General features: G+C 45.6%; 1 protein-coding gene across 12 annotated transcripts in view; it reads left to right on the top strand.

Moving 5' to 3' along the window:
* The window catches only part of LETM2 (leucine zipper and EF-hand containing transmembrane protein 2), a 171,128-nt gene that overhangs the window by 47,651 nt on the left and 95,945 nt on the right, over positions 1 to 27,532 (top strand). For all 12 annotated transcript variants that reach the window (XM_033948609.1, XM_033948608.1, XM_033948606.1 and 9 more), the window contains one exon: positions 10,868 to 10,940. In XM_033948609.1, the coding sequence (XP_033804500.1) occupies positions 10,894 to 10,940 (47 nt within the window). In that variant the 5' untranslated portion in view covers positions 10,868 to 10,893. The remainder of the gene's footprint in view (positions 1 to 10,867; positions 10,941 to 27,532) is intronic.

The following is a 27,532-nucleotide window of genomic DNA, read 5'->3' as shown; positions in this document are numbered from 1 at the left end:
ATCAGTCTGGTTGCACTTTATTCTTCTGACTGTGCATCCAATATTTCTTCCCTTCTTTCAGCCTCCTGTATGCTTCCTCTCCTCCAGATCTCATTCCCTCCCCCAACTTTTTCTTTGTTTCATCCTGTCCCCTTCTTTTTTTTTCTCTCTCCATGCCCCCTTTCTTTCTGTATGTCTGTCTTTCTCTCTCCGTGCCCCATTTCTTTCTTTCACCCTGCCCCCTTCTTTCTCTCTCCATGCCCCCTTTCTTTCTGTATGTCTGTCTTTCTCTCTCCGTGCCCCCATTTCTTTCTGTATGTCTGTCTTTCTCTCTCTCTCCGTGCCCCCATTTCTTTCTTTCACCCTGCCCCCTTCTTTATTTCTCTCTCCATGCCCCCTTTCTTTCTCTGTCTTTCTTTCTCTCTCTCCGTGCCCCATTTTTTTCTTTCTTTGTTTCACCCTGCCCCTTTCTTTCTTTCTGGCTCCCTGCCCTTCCCTTTCTGGCTTTCTTTCTCCCTGCCCTCCCCCATGCCACCGCCATTGGGAAACATGCTGCTGCCACCGCCGCCGGGGAAAGGCTGCCACTGCCGCCATCGGGAATAAGCCGGCGCCGAGTTCTCCCTCCCTGCTTTTCTTCCCCGAGGGGCTGACCAACTCTCGCCGCCCGATGTCAATTCTAACGTCTGAGAGGATGTTCTGGGCCAGACAGGCAGCGATTGGCTGGCCCAGAACGTCATCTCTGACGTCAAAATTGACGTCGGGTGGCGAGAGTTGGTCGGCCCCGCGGGGAAGAAAAGCAGGGAGGGAGAACTCGGCACCAGCTTATTCCCGATGGCGGTAGTGGCAGCCTTTCCCCGGCGGCAGCCTATTCCCCATTTGGTGGCCAGTTGTGCACCCGGGGCGGACCTCCCCCCCCCCCGCCCTCCCTTGGTACGCCACTGATTCCAGTATTGAACTCTCAGTATTGAACATTTCTTTTTTCCTTGTTGAGAAACCAGTATTGAACTTTTTTTAACCCTGAGATTATTACTGTACACTACTGTATTGTTATGCAATAAATATTGTTATTCCCACAAAATTGCAAATTTTAATACTAATAATAGTGGCTGTTTCTTAAAACCACGAATAACTATTGAAAACTTATTCAGTTTCAATAGTAAAAACGCTGGCTTTTACAAAAAACTGCAAATAACATATGAAAAGTTATTTGCGGTTTTTCCATATTCGTGGCTATGTCCCACCCGCATCCACTGCGAATACAGAGGGAGAAGTGTACATTTCCAGCATTTCAGCACAGTGAGTAAAAGTGATCAGACGAACGTCCCCATCTACCGGCACGTTTCGCTGGTGTGCGATCCCACGCATGCGCAGGCCATCTGTAGACAAAGCTCATTAATCAAGTTAAAATTTTATCAAAACGTTTTGCTTATCTTTCAAAACACTCGCATACCACATTACTCGCAATCCAAGGTTTTATTGTATATTTTTCTCAGTTATGCTTCTCATTCTTAATTAGATTGTGAGCCCTCAAGGGACAGGAAAATACCTAGTGTACCTGATGTAACTACAAATGGATATGGTGTAATAAATTTATATATATTTAAGGCTGCACATCGATTAAAATGTTTAATGGTATGATTAAATCACAAAAAGTGATTATTTACTTACCCTGGTAAAATCTTTTCCAGTAAATAGGGGAGACGTTCTAGACAAGTGGGTAGTATCCCAATGGCCGCGTGCTATTTGCAGAAGGAATCCAAACTGGATTTTTTTCTCTGCGACTCTGCTCTACTTCATTGTGCTCTCTAGCTCCAACTATAGTTAGTACCCAAGCACCGAGAGCCACCTTGCAAACATGAAGTAGAGACACCCATAGCAATGAAGTCCATAAACAAGTGTTCTGCTCAAGAATAAACATAAAAACAACTGGAAATGGGTAAGAAGTGCATCAGAGGAGCTCAAAAACGACCCCTGCATAAAACAGCGACATATATAATAATAATAATAACTTTATTCTTATATACCGCCACAATCTTGCGACTTCTAGACGGTTTACAATGAAGAGAAACTACAGACAGCGAATTACAGAGTATAGCATTGAACATCTAGTGATAGTAACAGGAGAGTTACAGGGTCTGTGTATTACACGGTTTCACAATGAGTAGCATTATACAGTCGACGATATTCAGAGCATAAGTAGGAGAAGAGAAAGGAGATTGCGCTTTGAGTTACAAAGGTGCAAGACTGCGAAGGTGAAAAAGATAACATAAGATGTTGATGAGAAGTAAGTTGTTAACCTGGTACATTTGGTACAAGGGCGCCATGTCATCACAGTACGCACAACATACGTGCATCGCTGAGATCATCTGAACACAGCAATTAAGGGCCTCTTTTACAAAGCTGTGCTAATGGCCCCGACGCCCATAGAGATTTAAAGGGCTTCGGGGCTGATGCTGCGCGGCAGCCGCTAGCGTGGCTTTGTAGAAGAGGCCATAAGTGTAATACAAGCACCCTCAGCGTACACACACAATTTACCCGCAGTACAATATACTCTAGCCCAATACATCCCGGCCTTCACTGTTGCACAGTCCCTGAACCCCTACTCATTCGGCCAGTGTCCAATTCCATCCCATTTGGCTCAAAGTTTATATAGTCCTACCCAATTCCCTGAGTTCCCACCTAATCTCAGTAAGCTGCGGGAGTGTAATGACTGTTCTAAACGAGCGAGGTCTTGCAATACAAGTATGTACAGCAGGGGTGCCCAAAAGGTCGATCGTGATCGACCAGTAGATCGCAAAGGCAACTCTAGTCAATCGCGGAGCCCATCCCGGTCTCTGTGATAGACTGGTGTTGTCTTTGCGTTCTGTTCTCCCTGCTTCCCCAACACCAGACAAGCGCCGGGCCCACAACCTTCCCCCCCCCCAACACATGAATTCAAATGTCGTAGAGGAAGTTCTGGGCCAGCCAATTGCTGCCTGGCTGGCCCGGAATTTCTTCTCCAATGTCAAAATTCACGTCGGGGCGAGGGGGAGGAGGCTGTGGGCCTGATGCTTGTATGCTGGCCTTGCGTCGGGGAAGCAGGGAGAAATCGATGGCAGTGGCTTGGGGGTGGGGGTGGTGAACTAAAATCGGCGAAAATCATCTCCACCAAGTGCCTTCCTCAGCTCCTCGGGGGCTTATGGACAGATTTGTGCACAGAGGCACGGCGGATATGGCCTCCAAGGTAGGGAAAAAGGATTGGGAATGGGCGAAATCGGGGCCCAGCCACGAGGACAAAATGCGGATCCGGGCACTGCTGCGGCTGCAGAAGGAGCGGATCTAATCACGTGCCTCACTGAGGCAGTTGTTTCAGCGCTGGGGACGCGCCTGGACAAAGTGCAGGAGTCACTGGCTGCCTTATCCACAACGGTGGCTGAATTTAATTCTCGGGTCACTGAAGTAGAGCAGTGGGTTGGCTCCGCGGAAGACTCTCTTGTCACGCTGCAGCCCAAGGTTCAGCAGTTGCGCTGCAAGGTGGGACAATGTGAGGAAAAAATGGAGGACCTGGAGAATCGCTCCAGACTGAACAATCTGCGCCTGGTGGGGGTCCCTGAATCTGTGCAGGAGGGAGATCTGCTTCCCACACTGGAGACCTGGCTGGCGGCGGAGTTGCTGGGCATGCGGGGCCTGGGACCTTTGCGCATTGAACGGGCACACCGGCTGGGCAGAAGGCAGGAGGGAGCGACCAGACCACGAGTGGTGATTCTTCGCATATTGAACTTTGCCGTCAAGGATCTTCTCCTCCGAAACTATCACCAGCGCAAGGATGTACAGTTTCAGAACCAGCGTATCCTCATATTTCAGGATTATTCTGCACAGGTGGCTTCTCTGAGGAGGGGTTTCTCGTCTGTCTGCAAGCAACTCACTGAGAAAAAGCTTCGCTTCATGCTGCAGTTCCCTGCTAAGCTCCGGGTGATCTATGATGGCCAGCCTCATCTTTTTGACACCAGTGCGGCGGCCAGAGCGCAAGTTCTTCAATGGTATCCTGATCTGGGGTCTGGCACCTGAGGGATTCTGAAACTACTTTGTGTTTACTCAGTTTGATTTGAGTGGGGAAGTCTGCGGAGAGCGGGTGGTTTCCCCATTGGCACTGTTACTTTGCACCGGTTGTGCCTGTACTCTGTTTGTGGTTCCCCTTTCGGGGGCTCTGACTGTATAGCTTGGGTTCCTGTTTTCCAGTTTTCTGCCATGGCTTCTTGTGGATTTCTTGCCTGGCGGGGTTTTGTATTATCTTGCTTTTTCTTCTGGTTATATATTATCCGATCGGCCCCTAGGCTCTTTCTTTGGGTTTCCATTGAATGATTCCGGCTTGGTGGCTGTTCTGGAGGCTGGGGAGGGGGTGGGACTTTGGGCCCTTTGGTATACCCTCGGTGGAGTGGTGTGTCTTGGAGGGTGTGGGAAGGGGGAGGGGGTTCTAGGTGTGGGGATTGGGGTGGTGGGAAGAGGGCTTAGTAGTGGGTGGGATTGGAGGGGTTTGTGAGGGGGGTGTTGAGGATGTGGGTTTTGGTATGTTGGGGGGGTTGGGTGGAAGGAGGGAATGGGGAGTTCAGGAGGGAGGGAGGGGGGAGGCTCCTGACCTGTGAGTCTGTTGCTGATTCATGTGGGGAAGTGAGGTGGAGGCTGGGCTGCTGGGGGATGGGCTGGGACCCTCGGCAGCTGTTTTGTGCTCTTTTTCTCTTTTGGTATCTCTGGTTCTTTTTTTCTCTATTATGCCTGTTAAGAAGGGTTTGAGATGTGTGTCCTGGAATGTCTCTGGTATCAATTCTCCTATCAAGAGAACTAAGATCTTGCAGTGCCTAGCCAGACATCAGGCTGATATAGCTGGCCTGCAGGAGACTAAGCTCAATGAACGGGAACATGGTAAATTGTGCCAATCCTGGGTGGGGCAGTGTTACTTGGCCTTCTCCTCTAAAGCCAGGGCTGGGGTGGCACTGTTGATCCGCAAATCAGTGTCTTTTACTGCATCTAGGGTCCTCTCAGATCCAGAGGGCCACTATGTTATTGTCCAGGGTTCTCTTCATCAACGCCCAGTAATTTTGATGTCCGTATATGCTCCCAACAGAGCACAGCGGTTCTTTTATAAGACACTATTGGGGGTACTGCTGTCTGTATCACAAATCCATGAGTCTCAGAAAATCTTTATGGGGGATTTTAATTCTATACTAGATCCGCTTCTGGATTCCTCTAAGGGATCATCTCCCACCTCAGGTAGGTCCGATAATGGGCTTGCCACTTGGCTGGAGGCTTTGGATCTAGTGGATGTTTGGCGGACCCTACACCCAGGGGAGCGGGATTTCACTCACACGTCTAAAGTGCATGGTTCCTCCTCTCGAATAGATTATATTTTTCTCTTGCGCTCCTCTTTTTATGCAGTTCATGCAGCTGAGATTGGAGTACTGGCTATTTCGGATCACACTATGGTGTGGATGGACATAAGCTTCTCGGCTGGCACCATGGGGGGAGGGAAGCACTGGTGATTTCTGATAGCGCTTTATTTGGACCCGGATTTTAAATCTTACTTGGAGCAGCAGTGGTGGGACTATGTGGAATTTAATGGGGACCATGTGGATAATGGAACTTTGTTTTGGGAGGCGGCCAAGGCGGTGCTCAGAGGGGCAGTGATAGCTTACTGTGCGCGCCGTAAGAAAATGCTTGCGGAAAAAATCTTGGTTCTTGAACGCAAGGTGCGGGACAGTAGAATTTTGGTCCATCGGAATCCTACCCTATCTCATAAGCATGCTTTTCAGACGGCCCAGTCAGCACTCCACGCACTTCTTCATGAGAGGGCCCATAAATCCCTTTTCTGTTATAAGTACCGATTACACCGTTTTGGTAATAGGCCGGGTAGAATGCTGGCCCAGACGACTAAGGCGAGGCGGGGTGCCACCTTGATTACCTCGCTTAAAGATGATGGGGGAAGGTTGGTCACGGATCAGTCTCAGATGGAACGGCTTTTTGTTACCTTTTATAGCTCTTTATATACAGCGGAAGTAGTGGGTCGAGAGGCTCAGATTCGGGCATTTTTGGACTCTTTGCCCTTACCTAAGCTGTCATCAGCGGACTTGGATGTCTTGGCTTCCCCCATAACCCGAGAGGAGGTGCTGGATGTTCTCAAGCATCTACCTTTTTGTAAATCTCCAGGCCTGGATGGCTTTGGGGGGGAATTCTATCATCTTCTTCAGGGGTATGTGGCTGATCCGTTACGGGGCTATTTTGAAAGCGCAGCTGAGGTACAACAGTTCCCTCTGGGAGCGAATCGAGCGCTGATTACTGTATTGCCTAAACCGGGAAAAGACCCCTTGCTTGTGGGCTCCTATAGACCTATTTCGCTTATTAATGTTGATCTAAAAATTTTAGCTCGGGTTCTGGCTAATCGTTTGACCCAGTTTGTTCCCTCTTTGATGGGTGCAGATCAGGTAGGTTTTGTGCGGGGGCGATTAGCAGGTCACAATGTTAGGAAGCTCCTCCTTGCTTTGGCCCATTGTGTTTCTCGGCAGCAACCAGAGCTGGCTATTAGTTTTGACTCCGAAAAGGCCTTTGATAGAGTAGAGTGGGCTTTTTTATTTCCCTTGTTGCGATATTATGGGTTGGAGGGGTTCTTTATGAGAGCTCTTGGAGCCCTTTATTCTCACCCAGTGGCGGCCGTATTGGTTAATGGGGTAGCTTCTCCGGACTTTGTGCTCCAGCGAGGCACTCGCAAGGGCTGCCCTTTGTCCCCTCTGCTTTATATATTGTTTTTGGAGCCTTTGTTGATTTCCCTTCGATGCCATCCTCAGATAGCTGGAGTAGAGCTGGGGAATTCCTCTCTGCGCCGCATGGCTTTTGCCGATGACATGGTAATGTTGACTGACCCAGTTTCAGGTCTCCCTAGATTATTGGAGATGTTTCACCAGTTTGGGGTAATCTCGGGCCTCAAACTCAATGTGTCTAAATCGGAGGCGCTTCCTCTCCATATTAGTATCTCGCATGCGTGGGCTGATTTCCCGCTCCGGGAAGCACCACAGCAGGTAAAATATCTGGGGGTTCTGATACCGTCTTCCCTCACACGACTCTATGAGATCAATGTAAAGCCCCTGCTCCGGAGCACGGTGGAGCTCCTCCGCTTGTGGGGTGATTTGCCGGTATCTCTTGTGGGGCGTGTATTTTTGTACAATATGATGATAGTCCCTCGGTGGCTTTATCTGTTTCAAACTCTTCCGCTGTGGTTGCGGACCGGGGACTTAGCTCAGTTGTATAGGGCTTTGAGGACTTTCTTGTGGCGTGGGCGCCGGCCTCGGCTATCTCTTCGTATTTTGATGTTGCCTGAGTCGCAGGGGGGATTTGGACTGCTAGACATTCGCACCTATAATCTGGCATGTGGGACTAGATTGATTCGGGACTAGTGTATGGAGAGCTCCTCTTTTTTAATGTTTTCCGTGGACAGGGATTTTTTATACCCTATCTCTGGGTTGTTTTTGCTGCATGCTCCTGCTGCCCAGTTGTCCTCTGTCTACAGGGGACATATTGTTTGGGCTTATATGAGACACATTTGGAAATTACCATGTAAGCATCTGGGCATCCACTCTAATATCACTCCTCTACTCCTGCTGGTGGGTAATTTGCATTTTAAACCGGGCAATGACAGCAAGGTATTTCGGATTTGGCATGCACATGGAATTCGTAGACTGGGGGATGTTCTCTCCGATGGGGGCGTTCTTCTTTCCTCTGCCGAATTGGGGTCGCTGTATGGGCTGGATAGGGTGGATGCTTTCGGCTACCTCCAGCTCCGACATTATGTTCTAAGCTTCTCTGGGGATCGATTGAGCGGATCGGTGGCACAGGATCTTGGGAGGTGTTTGGCGTTGGGGGAGGATGCGGCTCCACGTCTTCGATATTATGTTGCTGCTCTGGGCCCCCCTTTACAGACCGAACGAGCTGATTGGTTGGCAGGGGTGTGGAGTGCTGACTTGGGTTGCATAGTTCCGTCTGAATTTATTTCTCGCTGCTTTGTCTATGTACGCACCATATCATGTAACATGTTACATAGGGAACAAGAATATAAATTCCTTCACAGAGCTTTTATTTCCCCTCACAGAGCACACCGGGCCGGTATTGCAGATCATGCGGGGTGTCCCAAATGTCCTATTAATCCTGCTTCCCTGGGCATATGTTTTGGGAGTGCCTCTCTGTGGGAGCCTTTTGGATCAATCTTGGCAAAATTATACACCAAGAGCATGTAGTAGAGTTCTGAATTTACCATTTTGTGTTCTGAAGTTTGTCTGGGGATAGGTTGTTTTAATGTTCTATTTACAAACTACAAGGAGATATTTGGATTACATTATCCCTGGAGCTCATTGATGGCATACATGGCATAAATGTGCATGAGGCGAGTCATTTGAAAGGAAGCTCCAGAATGAGAAGGCATAGGTTGAAGTTAAGAGGTGATAGGCTCAGGAGTAATCTAAGGAAATACTTTTCTACAGAAAGAGTGGTAGATGCGTGGAATAGTCTCACGGAAGAGGTAGTGGAGACAAAGACTGTGTCTGAATTCAAGAAAGCGTGGGACAGGCACGTGGAGAGGAGGAGATAGTGGATACTGCGGATGGGAAGACTGGAAGGGTCATTTGGCTGCCAAAAGGCTGGACCTACTTGTCCTCTTTGGTTCCTGGGATCCCGAGATGTAATCCCTGTGGAGCTCTTTTTTACCAAGAGGCGGAGCTTCCTGGGTGCACTGTTGGGCAGCAGCAGTTGCTTTCTAAGGCCCTTTTGTTGGCTAAGAAAGCCATTTTGACTTTTTGGCGAGAGCCACATGCTCCCTCTTTCTCTCGATGGCAGGGGTCTCTGTATGACTTAGCCCTCTTGGAAAGACGGGCTGCGGGCACTCGAGATGAACGCAAGTGGTCTCGCTTTCAGGATATCTGGGAGGCATATTGGCTGACCCTTCTCCATCGCGAGAGGAGTCTCCTATTGAACTGTTAGCCTATATTGGGGTCTTCTGTCCTCTTAGGTACTTTCCCTCTTCAGGCTCCTTTTTCCGTGGATTCTATTCAGGGATTCCTTTCTCTTTCTCTTTCTTTTTCTCCTCTTCTTCCCTCTGGACTTAGTTCTCCTCATTCTTGTGTGTCTATTTTCTGTCTCTCTTTGGTTCATGTTTTGTCAATTTTTGTATATTTGTTGTCTATTTTGTATACTTCCTCTATGTCTACCACAGGTTGGGAGTAGGGGTGGGTGGGGGGATTGGGGGGGTTGCATCTGGTGTTTCAGGTGCATTTTGCTGTGTGTTTTGGTATTGGGGTGTTCCGCTATGTTTTGGGGGGGCTTTAGAGGGTGTTACATGGAAAACTGTATTGAGCACCTCTTGTGTTGGAGCATTCTGATCTTCCTTGTGTTTTTGCCTTTTGCTCTGTATGTGCCCGAAAGGGTGATTTTCGCTGGATTGCTGGATGTTCCTGTACAATGTTCTGTTTTGTGTATGCTGGTTTGCTCAATAAAGAAATATTATCACAAAAAAAAAAAGGTATTACATACAAATTATTTATTGACCTTTTTTATTTCAGTATATTTAGGTGGATTTATAGGGAATTCACAAGTCTTTATTGCAGTTTTCCCTTTGAGTTTTTAGTTTGTTTACAAGTCCCATAAAAAAACATTCAGTCACAAAGTAAATTTACAGTAAATGTAGTGTTATTTTATGGTGCTACCTTCCTTCTTCCATGAAAACATCCGAGTGCAAGCTGTGGGATGTTTGTGAGTATGGTTTACCTAAATGCTTCTACCACACCACTTACCCCCTCTTCTATTAAACTGCGCTAGCAGTTTTTAGCGCAGAGAGCCGCGCTGAATGGCCCGCACTGCTCCCGACGCTCATAGGAACTCATTGAGCGTTGGGAGCAGCGCGGGCCATTCAGCTCGACTTCCCGTGCTAGAAACTGTTAGCGCAGTTTAATAGAAGAGGCCCTTAGTCTTTTTACTTGTAGTGATTCTGTTGTATACTGCTCTGAGCATTTTGATGGAATTGTGTTTAATAAATGTGAAAATTATAATAGAGTACAGGTTCATCTTTGCAGGTGTGATAAGAATTCTGGACATTTTTATCGGTAATGGAATATAAAGTTCCACTGATTAGTTTAAAGCATCATGTGGTTTTTTTTTTGTTGTTTTTTTTAAATCAGAAGACTGGTTGTTTATTATTCTGTTTTACACAGACTTATGAAAAGCAATTGACATATAAGAATGGCCATACTGGATCAGACCAAAGGTCCATCAAACCCAGTATTATGTTTACAACAGTGGCTAATAGAGACCATAACTACCTGGCTGGATTCCAGAAAGTAGATAGATTCTATGCTGCTTGCACACAGGGATAAACAAATGGCTTCCTCCAAATTTACATTGTTAATAATGGTTTATGGTGTTTCCTCCAAAAACTTTTAGGGCTCCTTTTACGAAGGTGCGCTAGTGTTTTTAGAGCACGCACCGGATTAGCACGCACTATAGCGTGCGCTAGCTGAAAAACTACTGCCTGCTCAAGAGGAGACAGTAGTGGCTAGCGCGTGCGGCAATTTAGCGCGCACTATTCCGCGTGTTAAGGCCCTAACGCGCTTTCGTAAAAGGAGTCCTTGAACTCAGCTGCAAAAACATTTTATTACATGCTTTGGCATTAACTTTGAGAAGTTAATTTTGTATTGAGTGAAAAAAAGAGATGTTACAGAAATCCAAAATTATACACATACGATTTGTAAGATAATTAAGATCTCATTGAATAAACACATTTTTCATTTGCCCAGAATGGGGGAAAGTTCTTTTCTATTAGCTGCTTAGTTTTAGGTCAGATGCATTTGCTTAATTTTTTTTTTTTCCCTTCTGGCAGCACTAAGAATATAATCTCAAGAAAATATGGCTGCATACACATGTAATGTGCTGCTTACTGCAGTCAGATCCAGGTAAGAAATATATAAGACTATTTCCCCTTTTACAAAACCGTAGCTCTGTTTTTAGCGCCGGCCACGGCAGTAACAGCTCCAATGCTCATAGGAATTCTATGATAGCTGGAGCTGTGCTGTGGTTTTGTAAAAGTGGGGGGTATATGTTTTTTAATCAAACATTTGTTTTATATTTAGGTTATATTGCCCAATGAAACACATAAAAAAAATTGGGCCATATTAAATCCTCAAGGCTCATTATTGGCATCTTCCCTCTAGAACTTGCTGCCCCAATCACTTACCCATTGAGTCCACATTAAATCAATTTAAATCCAAGTTAAAAACCTTCTTGTTCCAGGATGGTTTGGACAATAACGGTCCTTTAAGGACTAAAATAATGCTTCGTTGTTTTCATCAATGAAAACAAAAACTGTGGATACAGATGTTCTAGAGATAATTTATTAAACACTGACATATAAAACCATGAAAATTCAATTAAAAAAGTACAATGATAAAAAATACAGTGATAAAAATCCAACCAGACCCTAGCATTTTTTTTTCTACTTCAGCTTGTCTTCGGTGTTCTTTGCTCACAGGTTTAAAGACAATAGACTGTTTTCAGTCCAATTCTTTATATGTGAGTTTGCAAACCATTGGATCCCTGAGGAAGGCGTGTTCGCCGAAACACGGACCGTGTAGGGTCCGGTTGGATTTTTATCACTATATTTTTTTTTTATTGTACTTTTTTTAATTGAATTTTCATGGTTTTATATGTCAGTGTTTAATAAATTATCTCCAGAACATCTGTATCAACTGTTTTTGTGTTCATTGGTGGATTGTTTTCACTGTGGATCATTGGGTCTCCCCATTTTTCTTCGTTGTTTTCAACCCCACCTATTGGTTTTTCTCCTCTTTGTGCTCTAATCTCCAAAGATTGTAGTTCTTGCCCTTTTTTTCCCATTTGTTTGAAGTAAGTCTATATGTCATGTCATTTGTTTTACTAATATATCCTGTATTGTTTAGCATTTCTAATTTTTTAATATTGTTTTTGTGGTATTTTTCATTATACACCACCTAGAAGTTTGATTAAGTGGTATAAAAAATTTTAAATAAACTTGAAACTTCTCTTATAATATTTTCATGTCACCATGCGTAAATATAAGTCCCCTTTTTATCAAGCTGTGCTGCCAAGCAGCACAAGCTAAATGCCAAGTTGCCCATAAGATTAGAATGGACAGCTCAGCATTTAACTCGTGCTGCTTGGCAGTGCAGCTTGATAAAAGAAGGGGATAGAGATTGAATCACATTATTTCTCATATTTACACAGATGACATTTAAGTTCTTACTCTATTTGATACGTCAAACCTGAATAAATAATTAATGAAAAGCTCGTTTCTGTCATGTCCTATTTAGGAACTAATAAGTTAAAATCAGCCCTGATAATACACAAAACCTTGCTTTTTATTTTTAGTTATTACACAGTCCCTCTTTATGGGAAAATTATTATGGCTAATTCGCCAATATCCCTTTCAACTACGCTTAAAATAATTAGGAGTAATATTGGATCCTAATTTCACATTTCATTCTCGTATATCAGATATTAATAAATGCTTTTTTATGTTTAGGCTCATTCAATTATTAAACTTTGAACAGAAAAGTAATAAGAACGTTGGTCCATGCTTTAGTTCTAGCCCATCTTGACTACTGTCGCACCTTTTTTCAAGGGATTCATGCAGTAGACATCAGATAGAAACATAGAAAAATGACGGCAGAAAAGGGCCATAGCCCATCTAGTCTGCCCACACTAAAGATCCCCCTTCCCTAAATTTATTCTCCCAGATATCCTATATCTCATCAAGTCTGCCTATTCTAATGACTCTCCCCCCACTATTACCTTCTTAGAGATCCCACATGCGCATCCCATTTATTCTTAAAATCTGGTACGCTGCTGGCCTTGCCCAACTGCACAGAAGTCTATTCCAATGATCAACCACTCTTTCGGTGAAGAAATACTTCCTGAAGTCGCCACAAAATTTCCCGCCCCTGATTTTTAGCGGATGCCCCCTTGTGGCCGAGGGTCCTTTAAGAAAGAAAATATCATCTTCCTCCTCGATACGACCGGTGATATACTTAAACGTCTCAATCATGTCTCCCATCTCCCTACATTCCTCGAGAGAGTACAGCCACAATTTATTCAGCCTCTCTTCATATGAGAGATCCTTGAGCCCTGAGACCATCCTGGTGGCCATACACTGAACCGACTCGATTCTCAGTACATCTTTACGGTAGTGTGGCCTCCAGAATTGCACACAGTATTCCAGATGATGTCTCACCATGGTTCTGTACAATGGCATTATGACCTTGGGTTTCCGGCTAACGAAACTTCTATGGATACATCCCAACATTTGTCTAGCCTTGGATGAAGCCTTCTCCACTTTATTGGCAGCTTTCAGGTCTTCACTAATGATTACTCCTAAATCGCGCTCTGCTGTGATCCTAGCTAAGGTCTCACCATTTAGGGTGTAATTCCTGCACGGATTTCTGCTGCCAAGGTGCATGACCTTACATTTCTTAGCGTTAAAGCTAAGTTGCCAAGTTGAGGACCAACGTTCCAACAAGAGTAGGTCCTGTGTCATACCGTCGGGCAAAGTGCTATTAGCTACTATGTTACACAGTTTGGCGTCATCTGCGAATAATGTTATTTTACCTTGAAGCCCCTGAGCCAGATGATTGTAACTAATCCAAATGTTAATCACAGAAGAGGTTGACCAGCTAGACGGAGACATCCTGCAGAGCTGATGAGCCTAAGGGAAGAGGTGAAGCACCTGAGAAGCATCCGGGAAGATGAGGCCTTCATCGACGGAGTTATCCAGGAGCTGTCCCAAATCATCGAGCAGGCGCAAGACAAGACCATCCTCAATACGCCCAGACCAACCAAACCTACAGCTTTGAAACCAACAATTGTGGTACAGGAAGAGGCTAGAGACGCTGACTCCTGGCAGCTGGTTACCTCCTCTACAGGCAAACACAGAAGACCTTCCTCTTCTTCTTTTTTCTTTTTCTTGCAAACAGGGCAGCTTTACATCGACCCTACAAATCACCTTGAGGAACAGATTCCAGCTTTTACAGGAAGGACCTGCCAATGAAGTACAGGAAGATGTCCAGCAGATGACTCCGGTTCCGGGGGCAACGTATCAGCTCCCCCCGAAGAAGTGCAGAATGGTAGTCATTGGGGACTCCCTGCTGAGAGGCACCGAGGGACCAATTTGCAGACCAGATGTACAATCAAGAGAGGTTTGTTTTCTACCAGGAGCCAGGATCCGGGATGTGACCGCCTGCTTAGAAAGACTTATCAAGCCCCAACACCACTTCCCTATGCTTCTCATCTATGTCAGAACGAACGACACTGCCAGGAACACCCCGGAGAAAATACCTAAAGACTTTGGAGCCCTAGGTGAGAAGCTGAGGCGGATGGAAGTGCAGGTGGTCTTCTCCTCGATCCAGTGAGAGGTAAGGGAAGATTGTATCCAGAGGGCAAACGAGTGGCTACACGGATGGTGCAAAGAGATGAACTTCGGATTCCTAGACCATGGAAAAGGTACTACAAGGACTACAGGGTCCAGACGGGCTCCACCTGACCAGAAGGGGTAAGAACGTCTTTGGACACCGACTAGCCTGCCTGCTTCTTAGGGCTTTAAACTAGGTAAGTTGGGGGAGGGTACCCACTTTCATACTGGTGTGGTAACCATCCTGGCGGGGTAAGTTGCCATTCCACTTCTGAGTCTGAGGTAAGTACACACATTGCAAACAGTACCGTAGGAGTCGCACTAGCTCAAGCGGGAAAATCTCCACGGAGACCTAGCAAACAAAGTATGGAGGTCTATGTACATTAATGCCCACAGTTTAGGCAATAAAATTCTGGAATTAGAGACGGAAATGAGGAACGCCGACCTAGATGTGGTAGCAATATCCGAGACCTGGTTCACGGATTCCCATGGGTGGGATATGGCTATACCGGGATACAACTTACTTCGTCAAGATAGTGAGGGCAAAACAGGGGGAGTGGTAGCACTATACACTAAAGAAGACATCAAAGTTACCAGAATCGCAGATGTCAAGTACACCGGGGAATTCCTTTGGGTGAACCTGGCCAGGGGAAATGACAAATGCCTGTATCTTGGTGTTGTATACAGACCTCCAAGACAACAGGAAGACATAGAATTAATCGAAGACATAGAGACCATCACTCTGCGTGTAGACACGGTACTGTTGGGGGACTTCAATATGCCTGATGCAGATTGGAACAAACTTTCCGCTACGACCAGCGGCAGCAGAAGGCTACTAACCTCCATAAGGGGAGCACAACTTAGAGAGATGGTATTGGTACTCACCAACGGAGATAGTGTCACAGAGGTTTCGGTAGGCGATATGTTGGCCTCCAGTGACCACAACATGGTATGGTTTCACCTCAGGAAAGAATTCACTAGATCAAACACATCCACAAAGGACCTCAACTTTAAGGGCACTAACTTCAAAAGCATGGGAGATTTTGTCTATGGGGCGCTGCAAAACCAGACCGAAACAGATAATGTAGAGGTAATGTGGTCAGCTCTGAAATCTACCCTACCCGAAGCAATTAACCTCTATATAAAAACAGTAAGTAAACGGCGGAGAAACAATAAACCTCAGTGGTTCTCTGCGGAGATCTCGTATCTCGTAAAAAAGAAGAAAAGAGCATTTATCTCCTGCAAACAATCAGAAAAACTAGAAGCTAAAGAAGATTATCTGGCCAAGTCTAGAGCTGTCAAAACAGAAGTCGGAGAGGCCAAACTCCGGATGGAAGAGAATCTAGCAAAGAACATTAAAAAGGGGGATAAATCCTTTTTCAGGTATATTAGTGACAGAAAAAGAAACACAGATGGGATAGGGCGCCTTAGGAAACCAGACGAGAACTATGTAGAATCGGACTCCGATAAAGCCGAACTACTAAATGAATACTTCTGCTCAGTCTTTACCTGCGAGGCGCCGGGATCCGGTCCACGGTTGCAGACAAGGGAAAGCTCGCACATGATAGAGCCCCGGAGGGAAGCTTACAACTTGCTGCTTTTACTTGCTTTGGGCCTTCCTCGCTGCCGGGTCCTGCCTTCGCGGAAACAGAAAGTAGGCAGGACCCGGCAACGAGGAAGGCCTGAAGCAAGTAAAAGCAGCAAGTTTAGTGGTATACCATTTGAGAAAAACAAACTCACGGACATCGGACCCGATTCTGCTTGCTCTTGTAAAGCTCAGATCCAAGCAACCTTGGTGTCTATTGTGGAAGATAAAGTGGTCAACCAGGAAGAATAAGATCAAGAAAGTTCAAGTTTAGTCAAGCTGTGATTTGAACTTTATAGGCATTTGTTTTTCATCCTTTAACTGGCAGGCAGAAGGATGCTCCATTTATTAATCTTGCAAAGTCTGATACAGGAAAAGCTTGAAGTACATCAGGATTTAAGGAGCATGGGGTGTGAAAATCCACTTAATGCAGATATTACAGTAAAACGAAATCACTTTTCTATTTCACTGCAGCTCTATGAGGTTCTTTTGCACTTAGCTATAGTCAAATGATGGATAGGAATATGTTTATTTCATTTAAGTTAAGGGAAAACAATATTTTTTCTGAGTATCCTTTAAATAATGGTTCACAAATTAATTGAGCCTGTTTTAAGGCTGGGTTTTGTTTTTCACATTATTGCTTCTGTTTTTATAATCCTTAAAAAAATAAGGGGCAATTCTCCAAGTGGGTTCTTCCTTGTAGGCACCCTGAGACTGTACAGGGAACGCCTATTCTATAGCAGTGAATGGGCTCCCAGGTTCCATTACAGAATGGTAGCATATAGCCTTAGATTCAGGCGCCTTACAGTTAAAGTAGCCATAGAGCTGACGTAACTACGGTAACTAAACTAAACTAAACCTTAAGTTTATATACCGCATCATCTCCACGGAAGTAGAGCTCGGCACGGTTTACAAGAACTTAAAAATGAGAAAGGGTAGGAAAAGGTTTACATAAGTTTATAAATCGAGTGGAAAAGTAAGGGAAAAGAAATTACATGTTAGAGAAGAGCCAGGTTTTTAGTTGCTTGCGGAATAAATGGAGGGAGCTCAGGATAGTAGCAGGATAGTAAGGTCATTCCAGAGACCTGTGATTTTGAAAATAAGTGATTTTCCCAGTTTACCTGCGTGGAGAATACCATGTAGGGAGGGGAAGGATAGTTTTAATTTATGGGCGGTCCTGGTGGAGTCAGGGCACGAGGAGTTGAAAGAAAGTGGGATTAGGGAAGGAAGGATGCCGTGAATAATCTTAAAAGCCAGGCAAGAGCATTTGAATTGGACTCTGGAAATCACTGGGAGCCAATGAAAGTGAAGCGACACAAAAATCCATACAAAAAAGGAGATTATCGCTGAAAAATAGCTGGAAAGCGATGACCACAAATGCTCGGAGTCTAAGCAACAAAGTTCATGATCTGCAAGCCCTGATATTAGAGGCAGATCTAGATATTGTTGCTATCACAGAGACATGGTTCAGTGAATCACATGGATGGGATGCAAACATACCGGGATATAATCTTTTTAGGAAGGACAGAGATGGTCATAAAGGTGGAGGAGTAGCTCTCTATGTAAAGATCAATATCCAAGCGACCGAAATGCAAGGGACCTGGGGAGAGGAAGAAGCGATATGGATTGCTTTGAAAAGAGAAGATGGAACTTCTATCTACGTGGGTGTAGTCTACAGACCTCCGACTCAATCGCAGCAAATTGATAAGGATCTGATTGTGGATATCCAAAAGTTTGGAAGGAAAGAGGAGGTTCTGCTGTTGGGAGATTTCAACCTGCCGGATGCGGACTGGAATGTTCCGTCTGCAGAATCGGAAAGAAGTAGGGAGATTGTGGATGCCTTTCAAGAGGCTCTGCTCAGACAAATGGTGACGGAACCCACAAGGGAAAAAGCAATATTGGATCTGGTCCTCACAAATGGAGAGAGTATCTCTAATGTTCGAGTGGGTGCTCACCTGGGTAGTAGCGATCATCAAACGGTTTGGTTTGATATAATGGCTAAAGTGGAGAGCGGCCGCACGATACTTAAAGTCCTAGATTTCAAACGTACGGACTTATAATGCAATGGGAAAGTACCTGAAGAAAGAGCTGTTAGGATGAGAGGACATAAGAGAAGTGGAAAGACAGTGGTCTAAGCTGAAAGGAGTGATAAAAATGGCTACGGACCTTTATGTGAAGAAAATCAATAAAAACAAGAGAAAAAGGAAGCCGATATGGTTCTCCAACCTAGTGGCTGAGAAAATAAAGGCGAAAGAGTTGGCGTTCATGAAATATAAAAAACCCAAGAAGAGGAGAGCAGAAAGGACTACAGGGTGAAACTGAAAGAAGCCAAGAGAGAGATACGTTTGGCGAAGGCACAGGCGGAAGAACAAATGGCTAAAAATGTAAAAAAGGGAGATACAAATTTTTTCAGATATATTAGTGAAAGGAGGAAGATAAAAAATGGAATTGCTAGGCTAAAAGATGCTGGGAACAAATATGTGGAGAGTGATGAGGAGAAAGCAAATGTGCTAAACAAATACTTCTGTTCTGTGTTCACAGAAGAAAATCCTGGAGAAGGACCGAGATTGTCTGGCAAAGTTACACGAGAAAATGGAGTAGATTCTGCGCCGTTCATGGAGGAGGGTGTTTATGAGCAACTTGAAAAACTGAAGGTGGACAAAGCGATGGGACCAGACGGGATCCATCCCAGGATACTAAGGGAGCTCAGAGAGGTTCTGGCGAGTCCTATTAAAGACTTGTTCAACAAATCTCTGGAGACGGGAGTGATTCCTGGGGATTGGAGGAGAGCGGATGTGGTCCCTATTCATAAAAGTGGTCACAGGGATGAAGCAGCCTCACTTCAGTTGTTGGAAAAATAATGGAAGTGTTGCTGAAAGAAAGGATAGTGTATTTCCTTGAATCTAATGGGTTACAGGATCTGAGGCAACATGGCTTTACAAAAGGTAAATCGTGCCAAACGAACCTGATTGAATTTTTTGATTGGGTAACCAGAGAGCTGGATCGAGGACATATGCTAGATGTAATTTACTTGGATTTCAGCAAAGCCTTTGATACAGTTCCTCATAGGAGGTTGTTGAACAAACTTGAAGGGCTGAAGTTAGGACCCAAAGTGGTGAACTGGGTCAGAAACTGGCTGTCGGACAGACCCCAGAGGGTGGTGATTAATGGAAGTCGCTCGAAGGAAGGAAAGGTGACTAGTGGAGTCCCTCAGGGTTCGGTGCTGGGGCCAATCCTGTTCAATATGTATGTAAGTGACATTGCTGAAGGGTTAGAAGGAAAAGTGTGCCTTTTTGCAGATGATACCAAGATTTGTAACAGAGTAGACACCGAAGAGGGAGTGGAGAATATGAAAAAGGATCTGCAAAAGTTAGAGGAATGGTCTAATGCCTGGCAACTAAAATTCAATGCAAAGAAATGCAGAGTAATGCATTTGGGGATTAATAATAGGAAGGAACCGTATATGCTGGGAGGAGAGAAGCTGATAAGCACGGACGGGGAGAGGGACCTTGGGGTGATAGTGTCCGAAGATCTAAAGGCGAAAAAACAGTGTGACAAGGCAGTGGCTGCTGCCAGAAGGATTCTGGGCTGTATAAAGAGAGGCGTAGTCAGTAGAAGGAAGAAGGTGTTGATGCCCCTGTACAGGTCATTGGTGAGGCCCCACTTGGAGTATTGTGTTCAGTTTTGGAGACCGTATCTGGCGAAAGACGTAAGAAGACTTGAGGCGGTCCAGAGGAGGGCGACGAAAATGATAGGAGGCTTGCGCCAGAAGACGTATGAGGAGAGACTGGAAGCCCTGAATATGTATACTAGAGAATGACACGGTGAAAAAATTGGTCCCCGTCACCGCCCCGTCCCCGTCTCACCATCCTCTGCACCGCCCCGTCACCGCCATTCCCTTCACCGCCCCGTCACCGCCACTGCCACCCCATTCACCGCCCCGTCACCGCCACTGCCACCCCATTCACCGCCCCGTCACCGCCACTGCCACCCCATTCACCGCCCCGTCACCGCCACTGCCACCCCATTCACCGCCCCGTCACCGCAACCCCATTCACCGCCCCGTCACCGTCACCGCTGCATATATAAAAGCCTCAAACGGGTACGATTTTAAATACTTTTTTTTATTTACGTATAAAGGAAACATTCTTTAAAACTTTAAAACTTAGTTAAATATTAGTTAATAACTATACAAAAACAAACACGACATGTACTTTTAATGCTTACAATGTTAGCCTACATGGTAAGTAGACGCGGCCGCTGTACCTAATCGCGGCAAATCGTGTACCTAATCGTGTACCAAATCGTGTACCTAATCGCGGTCACTATGCTAATCGTGATTAGCATAGTGAGCGCGGCTACGGCTGCAAGTCTCCCCTCCCCCCAGCGATCACGGCAGGAGGGCACCCAACCCCTCCTGTAGACCCCCCCCCAACGGCCCTCCCGACAATCGCAGCAGAAGGGTACCCAACCCCTCCTGCCGGTCCTCCCAATGGCCTCCCCTAAGATCGCCGGCAGGAGGGTACCCAACCCCTCCTGCTGGACCCCCCCCAACGAACCCTCCCACCCCGGAACCCCCTTAGTCTTACTTTCCAAGTTGGACCGGACGGCTCCTCACACGTATGGCCAGCAGGCTTGCCTCCGTCCAAATGAGGCGGGCCCGCCCCTACCCTGCCCAACCCACAGGATCCTAGGGCCTGATTGGTCTAGGCACCTAAAGCCACTCCCGCTATAGGAGGGGCCTTAGGTGCTTGGGCCAATCAGGCCCTAGGATCCTGTGGGTTAGGCAGGGGAGGGGAGGGGCGGGCCCGCCTCATTTGGACGGAGGCAGGCCTGCTGGCCAGACGAGGGAGGAGCTGTCCGGTCCAACTTGGAAAGTAAGACTAAGGGTGGTGTTTCGGGATGGCGGGGTTTGTTGGGGGAGGGTCCGGCAGGAGGGGTTGGGCACCCTCCTATTGGCGATATAGGGGGCCATTGGGGGGGCCGGTAGGAGGGGTTGGGCACCCTCCTACCAGTGATCATAGGGGGGCTGTTGGGGAGCTGGCAGGAGGGGTTGGATATCCTCCTGCTGCGATCGTCGGGAGGGCCGTTGGGGGGGGGTTGGGGTAGGCAGGAGGGGTTGGATATCCTCCTGCCGCGATCGTTGGGGAGGGCTGGTTCTGTCGGCATGAAGGGCTGAGCACCTTCCTGCTGGCGATCGTCGGGGGGGGGGGGGGGTTCTATTGGCAGGAAGGGTTGATCTGACAAATGAGGAGCCAGTATATTGGGGGGCGGAGTCAATGCGGCAATGTGCAGGTGAAACACAGGTAAATAGCGGTTTCTTGAAGGGGGGACATTGGCCTGCGGGGACAAATCTATTCACCGTTTTTGCGGGTGGTGAAAGGATTTGTCCCCGCGTCTGCGGCGATTTGCTAATGAGGTCACCATAACCCGCAGCCAAACCGCAGCCACGCAGCGGTTCGCTGCGGGGATCGCTCCCCGTGTCATTCTCTAATGTATACCCTAGAGGAAAGGAGAGACAGGGGAGATATGATTCAGACGTTCAAATACTTAAAGGGTATTAACGTAGAACAAAATCTTTTCCAGAGAAAGGAAAATGGTAAAACCAGAGGACATAATTTGAGGTTGAGGGGTGGTAGATTCAGGGGCAATGTTAGGAAATTCTGTTTTACGGAGAGGGTGGTGGATGCCTGGAATGCGCTCCCGAGAGAGGTGGTGGAGAGTAAAACTGTGACTGAGTTCAAAGAAGCGTGGGATGAACACAGAAGATTTAGAATCAGAAAATAATATTAAATATTGAACTAAGGCCAGTTACTGGGCAGACTTGCACGGTCTGTGTCTGTGTATGGCTGTTTGGTGGAGGATGGGCAGGGGAGAGCTTCAATGGCTGGGAGGGTGTAGATGGGCTGGAGTAAGTCTTAACAGAGATTTCGGCAGTTGGAACCCAAGCATAGTACCGGGTAAAGCTTTGGATTCTTGCCCAGAAATAGCTAAGAAGGAAAAAAAAAAAAAAAATTTAAATTGAATCAGGTTGGGCAGACTGGATGGACCATTTATCTGCCGTCATCTACTATGTTACTATGTTAAGATTGGCCAGGAGTGGGGAGACGTGGTCAGATTTACGTTTTGCAAAAATCAGCTTGGCTGCCGTGTTCTGAATAAGCTGGAGTCTTTGGAGGCTTTTTTTTGTTAAGCATAGGTAAATGGCATTACAATAGTCAAGTTTGGAGAGGATGATGGATTGGACAAGGACGGCGGAAGAAGGGTCTTGCTTTCCTTAGCATGTGGAGGCTGAAAAAGCATGATTTTGTCAAGGAGTTCAGGTGGTCGTAGAGAGAGAGAGAGGAATCGATAATGATGCCAAGGACCTTGCTTGAGAACTCAAGGTGTAAGGCAGTGCCTGAGGGCAGTGTGAAGAGGGTGGGCAGGTGTTCTAACTTTGGGCCGAGCCAGAGTAATTTTGTTTTTGATTCATTTAGTTTCATCTGTACCGAGAGGGACCAGGAGTGGAGTCTCATTATGCAGGATGTTATGTTATCGTGGAGGTTGGTGAGGTTCTGGTCTGTTTCAAGAAGGACAAGGATATCGTCGGCGTATGTGTAGATTGTTTCAAGGGGGGAAAGCTGGAAGAGCTTCAATGAGGACATATAGATATTAAAAAGGATAGGGGAAGGGGTGATCCCTGAGGGACACCGCAAGAAGGAGACCAAGGAGTGGACATGGTGCCAATAGAGTTGACAGTGTAGGAGCGAGAGCGAAGGAAGTTTGAAAACCAATTAAGAACGGTGGAATCAATTCCTATCTCGGAAAGTTGATAAAGTAGTATGTCGTGGTGGATGACATCAAAAGCAGCAGAGAGGTCGAATTGTAACAGAACAGCGAATTTGTTTCGAGAATGTAGTTGTTGCACCTTTGATATTAGGGAGACAAGGAGAGACTCGGTGCTGAAGCTGGGTCTAAAGCCATGTTGATAGGGGGAGAGAATGGAGAATCTCTCTAGATAAGAAGATAGCTGGGTAGCGACTATGGACTCAAGCAGTTTGGTTAGGAGGAAGATGTTTGCTATGGGGCGGTAGTTCGATGGTGAGGAGGGGTCGAGATCAGCTTTTTTCAAAAGAGGGGATAAGGCAATGTGTCCCATTTCTGTAGAGAACAGGCCAGATAGTAGGGCAGTGTTTACAAGATTGGTGAGGGAGGAGATGGCCTGCGCAGGAATGTTATCGTAAAGGTAGGATGGGAAAGGATCTAGGATACATTTGCAGGATTTCAATTTGAGACAAAGTTTAGAGATCTGGGATTCGGAGGCTATTTCGAAAGGCAGTCCAGGATCTATCAGCAGGGATAGGGTTGGAGTTGTTGGGAGGTAGAGAATTGTGGGAGAAATTATTTTATTTTCAGTTTAGTGATCAAAATGTGTCTGTTTTGAGAATTTATATCCGCTGTCTATATTTTGCACTATGGCCCCCCTTTTACTAAATCGCAATAGCGTTTTTTAGCACAGGGAGCCTCTAAGCACCGAGAGCAGTGCAGAGCATTCAGCGCATCTCCCTGCGCTAAAAACTGCTATTGCGATTTAGTAAAAAGGGAGGGGATATATTTGTCTATTTTTGTATAGTTGTTCCTGAGGTGACATTGCATAAAATCATCTGCCTTGACCTCTTTGAAAACCTGCGGAATATATATGATAATTAACATTTTCTCTGCATACAGTGTGCTTTGTGGGGTTTTTTAAAATTTTATTGTTGGTAGATCATTTTGACTTGGTCATTTTAAAAGTAGCTCGCAAGCCCAAAAAGTTTGGGCACCCTTGCTGTAGAGCCATTTCTTGTATGACTGGATCAGCTATATTTATCTTTTTTTTTTTAGTTGTTTAAATTCATGCAGAAATAAATGGCTAGATTGAACCTAATGACTTCATTAATGCCTTTCCCTTTTTTTAACCTGTATACCATTTGAAAGAGGGCAAAAACTTCTTAAATTTAGTAAAAATATTCTGGCACAAGTGTCAAACCTTAAAAAAGGAAGTCATATTGAGCATTGGAAAATAATAATAATTAACTAATAAAAATAGTACACATTTAGGCAGGGGTGTCCAATGTCGGTCCTCAAGGGCCGCAGTCCAGTCGGGTTTTCAGGATTTCCCCAATGAATATGCATGAGATCTATGTGCATGCACTGCTTTCAATGCATATTCATTAGGGAAATCCTGAAAACCCGACTGGACTGCGGCCCTCGAGGACCGACATTGGACACCCCTGCATTTAGGGCTCCTTTTACTAAGTTACAATAGTGGTTTTAGCGTGCGCTTAGTGCGCGGAGAATTGCCACATGCGCTAGATGCTAACGCCAGCATTGAGCTGGCGTTAGTTTTCCTAAATAGCACAGGGGTTTGCGCGCGCTAAAAATGCTAGTGCACCTTAGTAAAAGAGGGGGTTAATTTTCCCCACCACCAAATTTCCCCATCCCGCCCCACCCGGCTACCTTTTCATGCCACCCGGATGGAAAAAATTTCTGGGGAGAACACTGACCTGTTTCAAAATTTAGAATTTACGTCCAGCAGCGTCAAAGGCTCAAAGTGAACAAAGCCATGGGACAAGACAAAACTACATCCCAGGGTGCTTAGGGAGTTGAGAGTTGTCCTGGCGGAACCAATATCCGTGCTCTTCAATCTTTCCCTAAGCACAGAAAGAATCCCATTGGACTGGAAAACAGCTAACGTCATTCCACCCCACAAAAAGGGTTGCAGGATGGAGGCTGCAAATTATAGACCAGTAAGTCTCACATTGATATGGAAACACTAATCAAACACAAATTAGATACGATCCTGAACAATGAGAATCTACGAGATCCCCATCAACATGGATTTACAAAGGGTAGGTCCTGCCAATCCAATCTAATCAGTTTCTTTGACTGGGTAATGAAAAAGCTGGATATGGGGGAGTCCCTGGACATCGTGTACTTGGACTTCAGTAAGGTTTTTGACAGTGTCCCACACCGCAGGTTATTGAGCAAGATGAGTTCGATGGGATTAGGAGACACATTGATTGCATGGGTTAAAGACTGGCTCAGAGGTACATTTCAGAAGGTGGTGGTAAATGGTACTCTCTCCAAAACGTTGGAAGTGATCAGTGGAGTGCTGCAGGGCTCGGTCTTGGGTCTGAACCTATTTAATATCTTCATAAGGGACCTGGCTCAGGGGCTTCGAGGTAAAATTACATTATTCGCCGATGACGCTAAACTATGCAACATAGTAGGCAAAAGCACAGTGCCCGATAAGTAGGGCGCAGGACCTATTCTTACTGGAACATTGGTCTACAACTTGGCAACTAAGTTTTAATGCCAAAAAGTATAAGGTCATGCACCTTGGCAGCAGAAATCCATGCAGAACTTACACTCTAAATGATGAGACTTTAGCAAGAACTACAGCAGAACGGGACTTAGGAGTGATTATTAGTGAAGATATGAAGACTGCCAATCAAGTGGAGAAAGCTTCATCCAAAGCTAGACAAATGATAGATTGTATCCGAAGAAGTTTCGTCAGCCGGGAGCCTGAAGTTATAATGCCGTTGTACAGATCCATGGTGAGACCTCATCTGGAATATTGTGTACAATTCTGGAAGCCACATTATCAAAAAGATGTGCTGAGAGTTGAGCCGGTTCAACGAATGTCCACCAGGATGGTCTCAGGACTCAAGGATCTCCCATATGAGGAACGGCTGGGTAAGTTGCAGCTATACTCACTTGAGGAACGCAGAGAGAGGGAAGACATGATTGAGACGTTCAAATATGTCACGGGCCTTATTGAGGTAGAAGAAGATATCTTTTTCCTTAAAGGACCCACGGCAACAAGAGGGCATCCTTTGAAAATCAGGGGTGGGAGATTTCATAGCGACACCAGGAAGTATTTCTTCACTGAAAGGGTGGTTGATCATTGGAATGATCTTCCACTGCAGGTAATTGAGGCCAGCAGCGTGCTAGATTTTAAGAAAAAATGAGATAAGCATGTGGGATCATTTCAAGGAAGAACTTAGGGGGGTGGGTCATTAGAGTGGGCAGACTTGTTTGGCCGTGGCCCTTTTCTGCCGTCATATTCTATGTTTCTAAGTGCTTGGAAACTTGATTGCATCTTCTTCATGTAGAATGACAACCAATAGCTGATAGATTTCCATTTAAAATTTTGATGATGGTTCATAAAATATTATATTCTAGTGAACTGCTATATGGTTTTAACCTGCCTAGATGTTAGGCAGAAAATAAAATTTTAAAATAAATACATTTATTTCAGTACTTGATTCCTTATCCCTATCTTGTACTCCTGATTTCATCTCAATGAAAGTTATTAGCTATTTCTTCTTTAGCGTTATCATTCTATGTTTAGCATTAACGTTCCTAGCTTTTGAAGCATAACTACTTTTTCAAAAAAGTCCTAAAAATATTCTATGAACAGGAGGACTGCCTCTGAGAGGATAGGACTCTGGGACATGCACATTTAATTTATATCGGTCTTGTTTTTTCCCTCATACATCTTTCCTATTAATTGTAATTTCTTTTTATTTAAGTTATGTTTCAAATTACTTTAATAACTTTTTTATTATTGTATTACCAAAGCTACTTCTGTAAACCACCTAGAAAGTTAACTTATAGGTGGTATATCAAAGTTAAAAATTGAAACTCCTTTAAATGAAAGTGTATAGTATTTTCCACGGGCACTAAAGTATTGATGCCTCATTGTAAACAAATTTTAGAAGGTCAAGCAAACAATATAAATTATGCAGTTGTCCTAAGCATTAACAGCACAGTACAAGTTAGACATTTAGCAACCCAGAAAGCATTCCTTGATGATGCTGTTACCCCCCCAACTTTAGAAATAGAATTAACTAACCCAGTGTTTCACAAGTGGTGTGCTGCAACACCCACAAACTCGCAGGGATTCTGTGGAAAAGACTCGGATGAGCTGGCAGTCCAGCACTCCATCTCACTTCCCCACGCTGCAGCTTACAATTTTCAGGCTGCTGGCAGCTTAAATTCACTGCCTTGATTCTCAAAACTTTAACGTGGTCGCTAAACTGGTTCCAGCTGGTTTAGCGTTCATGTATTTTAGCAGTGGATTATCAAAACTGCTTACTGTGGTCTTTCTGAGCTTCCTAGCAGGTAAATAATATTTAAACAAGCACTCTGGGTGATTCTCTATTATCACTGGATGATTCCTTAACCTCGCTGTCCTACATATGTGCGCAAAATTTTCTGGCAGGTTTGAGCTATCCTAGCCTTACTTTGTGGTCATTGGCTGAGTGCTGATTGGCTCAAGCGTTGACAGGAAAGTAAAACTTGACAGCTCAGACCTGCCAGAAAGCAACCCCACCCCTTCCCCCAGCAGCGGGAGGGATGCTCACTCCCTCCCGCCACCAAACAACCCCCACAACCCCCCACCCGGACAGTGGGAAGGATACCCATTCCCTCCTGCTGCCAAGCAACCCCCAGGTAGCGGGAGGGATGCTCACTTCCTACCCCCACCGCCATCA

This window comes from Geotrypetes seraphini, chromosome 6, assembly GCF_902459505.1.
Source record: "Geotrypetes seraphini chromosome 6, aGeoSer1.1, whole genome shotgun sequence".
NCBI classification, from domain to species: Eukaryota; Metazoa; Chordata; class Amphibia; order Gymnophiona; family Dermophiidae; genus Geotrypetes; species Geotrypetes seraphini.
The sequence above is the reverse complement of the archived record's forward strand: the minus strand, read 5'-3'. Positions and strand labels throughout refer to the sequence as shown.